Here is a 5,318-nt window from a genome sequence, read left to right on the forward strand (position 1 = left end):
TAACAATAATAATTAAAAGATGACTGCTGGAAGGCAACCAGTCATGCACGAAACAGCCTCCCCCACCTGCCTCTTTTTTTTCCTTGTACTCCCCGTTTTGGCGTGAAGGGTCAGCAGCACGATGAGCCAACAAGGGGGGTGGGGGGACCCTCATTTCAATTTGAATCAATCTGCATCCCTTTTACTTCTCAGGATCAAGAGAGATGGGGGTGTGGGGGTTGCATAGAAAATTGAAACTCTAGGGACTAGGAAGGGCAGCAGCTTTTCAGTAAAATACAAAAGGATGTAAAAATACATCAACTCACAATTTCAGAGCAAACCCCCTTCCCCGACGTACAGTTTCCCAAAAATCTCAGCGTGTCTAAAGCTCCAGGAGGCTGAAAAGGAACAATACTTTTCTTAAACAACTCACCCAGCAATTCACACAGGAGATTCACAGTCTTAATAGGTATTTTATAAAAATATAAATATGGGTTACATCATGTTGTCTTTACAACACTGGACAGAGCTCCCTTTAGACTGGGTTTATAACCAAGATTTCTTTTTAAAAATCCATCTAGAACTCGGCTTTACAATACACTTTTTAATATCATGTCATAAATGTTATGACATTTCATTGTGGCAAATCCATTTATGTAAAAAAAAAAATAAATGTGCAACCATCTGGTAACAACGACAAAACCTCACTAGGAAAGGTCTTGTTCCCACCCCAAAACTATCACACAGAAGCACCAGTGGAAGTGCTGGACACCCCCTTCCATGCTCACAGAAAGACTTCGGCCAAACAGTTCCTTGCAAATTACAGCAATAGCAGTAGACAGTTTTGACAGGGCTTTTTTGCTTCTTTAAATCTGGAGCTTTTAAAATCACCTCAAATTGTTGAAGGGGAGAAAGAACAAAAACAAATGAAAAACCCAACAAAATGCAAACAACTGCAGGTGAAATTATCAAAGACAAAGCAGAATATTCAGTGCAATGGGAAATAATCAGGGCAGACTCTAGGTTTGTTTGTTTTTTTAGTTTTAAGACTAGGAAAAGAAAAAGTGAACAAAAAAAGAGCATATATCCCAAACCATATTTTTGAAACACTCACCATCAGCTTCAAACAAAACCAGGCTCACAATCTTCACCCAAAAATATATACAGACATGATAAATAGGCAAGACACAACCCCAATAAACCATCAGTTAACTATTTTCTTTTCTCTTTTTTAATCAGAATGGTTTGGATGCAGAGAGCAAGAGAGGAAAAAGTGGGGAGATGGCAGTGATACGGATGGCTTTAGTGCAGACGAGAAGAAGAGAGCTGAAAGACCAGCAGGAGAAAGGAGACTTCTGAACTTTTCTGCATTTTCCAAATGGATGTTCTTGTGCCATAGCAATAAAAAAGCAGCATTTGCGATTATACGTGCAGTCACTTCAAAATGCGCCTTCGGGTGGCTCGCTCGGCTTCCTCCCTTTCCTTTATAAAGACATATCCGGTGGGATATACATCTCCTATAAAAGGCGGGTGAGTGTACGTACGTCAAGTGAATCGTTCTGCATTGAGAAGTGTTATCCAAGTTTCACCAAAAGAAAAAATAAAAGTTCCCAAACTCTTTTCAGTAGTTTTCCAGCATCTCTGTAGGCAGCAGAGAGCGCTCGCGCCCCTTTTCTGTGCAAAAGCAAATCCTCTGCCTCTAGAGTTTATTTCACTTTTTTTTTTTTTTTTTTTAAGAAAAAAAAACAGTCCAGGATTTGCTAATCCCCCTTTACACACAAAACCACAAGGACTCAATGTCTTTTCCTGGGATCTCACGTGTGCTAAACAGACTTGTGGAGCAGGTGAGGATGCAGACTTTCTTCGGACACCCAAGGAAGAACCAAAGCAGAAAACCCAACGCAAAATCAACCAAACCCAGGAGCAATCGGGGTGAGAAAACCACGTCTGTCATATTCCAACGGAATTGCCTCGACAAAAAAAAAGTCAGCGGTGGGAAAACACTGGGAAAAACTTGGAGAGGAAGAAGACTTTCCTGCTCTTCCTCGCCAGGAAGGCCGCGGCCAGCCGGGAGCCCCAGCCCATGGACGGGGCATCGCGCCCGGGACGGGGCTGGCACCGGAGGGGGCACCCCAGCAGCACTGGGGGTCTGCGAGGTGCCTTTCGGGGGCGTTGAAATGAATTAGTTTCTGAGCCAGAACACTTTAAATGGGAGGGTCGGGAGCGAGGGGGGCGGGGAGGGGGATTAAATATTAGCGGAGAGGGAACAGGGCGGGGGTGTTAAAGCGTCTGCCCAGATGTCAAACTGAAACCGTGAATACTGTGAGTGCAGCCGAGGTAGATGGAGGAAAAAAACCACGTTACAGTAGGAAACAACCCTTGGAAGATTAAAAAAAACCAAAAACAACAAAAACAACAACAAACAAACAAAAAAACTTAAAAGTGTGGCCTGTTCTGCGTGGGGCCCCAAATCTTCGCCAAACCCGCCTCGGGCGGGGGCGGGAGCAGCTCTGGCGGCCGGGGGAGTGGGGAGGGTCCCCGGCATGGCCGGGGGAGCGAAGGGCGGGGGGGGCCCGGCATCACCGGGCGAGCGCAGCGGGGGCAGCCCCGGCATCACCGTGCGCCGGCGGAGTATTTGGCCTTGGTGATCAGGTAGAGGACGATGTCCTGGTGGCCCCCGAAGGCGGCGATGTGCAGGGCGCTCCAGCCGTCGCGGTTGGCCAGGCGGATGTCGGCGCCGAACTTGACCAGGAGCTTGACGAGCTCGAGGTTACCGTCGATGACGGACTGGTGCAGCGCCGTCTGCCCCTCGGGCCCGAAGGAGTTGACGTTGAACTCGCAGTTCGTCATGTTCTGCAGCAGCGACTGCAGCTCCTTGGTGTTGCCGCGCCGCACCGCCTCCTGGAACACCCGCTGGCTGGGGGGCGGCGGCGGCGCCGCGCACGGCGACACCTCGCTCTGGCTCATGCCGCCGCCTCGGCCCCGCCGCCCCGCATGGACGGCGACGGCGGCGCCCGCGGTGCGGCCCCGCGCGGCGCGCTCCCGCTGGGTTCGGCCCGGCCCGGCCCCGCACGGTGCGGTCCGGCTCGGCTCGGCTCGGCTCGGGCCCCCCAGCCGGGACCCGCAAGAAGGACGGTCACCAAGGGGCTGCGGTTACCCCCAATTCGGGGTGACACCGCATTGCTGCGCGTTTGTGTCCCCGTGAGCCAGCAGGGACAGGTCACAGAGCAGAACAGGGCGTTCAGCTCGCGGGGTCCAGCGCCTCTGCAGGCTCTCAGGGGGGGCTGCACCGGGTTTCAGGGACCCACGGGTGAGACTGATTTAAGGTGGAAAAGATGCAGCCCCCACCATGTACTGCCAGAGCTGGAGTGGCTCAGTTCTCCTGCCCGGGGCTTTAATCGGGGTCGGAGCCGCTGCCCAGCCGATGACCATGTTCCTGCTGCGGGGGTGCTGGGAACTGTGGGCACCACAGGCAGGCGGGGAAATGGGGGGAAACATCCCGAAAGCAGTGCATCAACCAAAAACGATGCTGCGGGGACCCTCTTGGGGGGCTCTCTTGGCCCCCTCACCACCAACCCTCCTCCTGTTCCCGTTTGGTCCCCCGGAGCAAACGGCGAGTCCAGGTGGGAAGCGGCGCTCCCGGGCCAGCTCCCACCGCCCCCCGGGCATTTGGTCAGCAGGAGAGGGCGGGAGGTGCGGGGAGAGAGGAAGGAGCGTGTCATAAACCGAGGTGACAGCAGCCGCGCCGGGGCAGCTGGGTGGCAAGCTGCTGTCACCTGGCACTGCTGGCGTGTCCTTTTGGGAAGGGAAAGGGAGAAATCGGCCAACTGCTAAATTCAGCCCCGGCCGATGAAATGTGCCATCACGGAGTGTCTGTCGCACAGCTGCAGGACAGTGGCCTTGAGCTCCGAGTGTGACTTGCCTCACGGTCTGTTCCTGTGGCTTTTCCCAGCAGCTGGAGTAGTCTGGGAACACTCCTGCCCCATCTGGGTCCTTCTCATTCCTCCAGGATTTAGGCTGTAAGGAGTTATTGAAGCAGCTCCTCACTCTTCTCCTATAAGGGGTCTGCTTTTCTAAGTCAATTTCTGCAGCTAGTTCTTCACATCCCTATCCCCATTCCCATCTTCACATCTATCCCCATCTCCATTCCCATCTCCCCATCTCCATGCTGTCCTTGTCTCCACCGTCATCCTGTGCCCATGCACACCCCCATCTCCATCCCCATCTCCATCACCATCGAATCCCCATCCCCATCCAATCCCCATCCACCCCATCCCCCTCTCAATCCACATCCCCATCTCCTCACCCGTGCCCATCCGATGCCCGTCTCATCCCAATCTCTATCCCAATTCCATCTGTCTGCTCTCTGACTGACTGTTTGGCTTCCTCCGGCCAGAGCTCTCCTGGTCACACCTTTAATGTGAGTGTGTTGCAGTCCATCGTTCTCAGGGAATAGGAGGGATTGGAATGTTACCGCTGCTGGGGGCTGCAGACCCCCCCCCCCCCCCCCCCCCCCCCCCCCCCGCTCTCCTGTGCCTGTGCAGCTTCTCCCAGGATGTCCCAGTGCCGCTGGGGCCTCTGCAACGCTGGCACAGGGCACTGAGATGGGCTCAGGGCTTGAAGGGGCCAGGTTTGCCCGAGGACAATGAAGAGCGCCAGCCCTGCCTGTGTCCCGTCCCTCTGAGGGCGCCGTGCCGGGCAGCAGGCGGTGGCTCTGTCCCCATCACCCCAGCCATGGTGTCAGCGGAATCACCAGCGGCAGTCCCTGTCCTGTCTCCCGTGTCGGCTCGCCGCGGCGAGCGGCGGGACGTGCTGTGACTCACGGTGACTCACGGGAGCTCCGGTTGTGCCCGGGGGCCGGCACAGCGTGCGGGGAGAGCCGGAGCCACCGCAGCCCGTGACTGGCCCCTGGCACTAATCCCAGCAAACCCATCACGATAAAGCTGGGAAAAGGAAGGCAGTGGGGTCGTGCGGCAGCTTTGCCGGCCGTAGGTGCGATGGCCTGGGTGTCGGGGCTCTGCTCTTCCTGGCTCGCCCTCTCCTAATTTACTCCTAAATATCCCGGGACAACTGATTTTGTGTCTACTGGCCGTGTTCTGCGAGGTGTAGAGCCCTGGTGAGCGAGCCGTGGGAGAGCTGGAATTGCTCACACCTCCCCGGTCTGGGGCTTGGCCAGAGTTACATCCTTGCAAGCAAATCTGCATTTGCCAGTGACACTGGTGAGAAAAAGAGAGCGGGCAGGGACCCAGCCATGCAAATGTTCGGGACTGGCAGGTGGGGGCAGGACTCGGGCTGGGAACGGGGCCAGAGAGGGAGGGGAAAGAGCGAAAAAGCGTGGG

The 5,318-nt window shown here is 54.9% G+C and overlaps 1 protein-coding gene across 1 annotated transcript; it reads right to left on the minus strand.

Annotated features, from left to right (window-relative positions):
* On the minus strand, nt 1-2,991 carry LOC121336917 (NOTCH regulated ankyrin repeat protein). Its single transcript, XM_041406549.1, has one exon. The coding sequence runs from the start codon at nt 2,944-2,946 to the stop codon at nt 2,593-2,595; it is 354 nt and encodes a 117-aa protein (XP_041262483.1). The 5' UTR covers nt 2,947-2,991; the 3' UTR covers nt 1-2,592.
* Nucleotides 2,992-5,318: the final 2,327 nt, after the last annotated feature.

This window comes from Onychostruthus taczanowskii, unplaced genomic scaffold (genome assembly GCF_017590055.1).
Source record: "Onychostruthus taczanowskii isolate IOZ18803 unplaced genomic scaffold, ASM1759005v1 scaffold25, whole genome shotgun sequence".
Classification (NCBI taxonomy): Eukaryota; Metazoa; Chordata; class Aves; order Passeriformes; family Passeridae; genus Onychostruthus; species Onychostruthus taczanowskii.

Bases quoted from the DNA above. Each gene is read 5' to 3' on its own strand.
- LOC121336917 (XM_041406549.1), bottom strand. From the start codon at position 2,946: ATGAGCCAGAGCGAGGTGTCGCCGTGCGCGGCGCCGCCGCCGCCCCCC.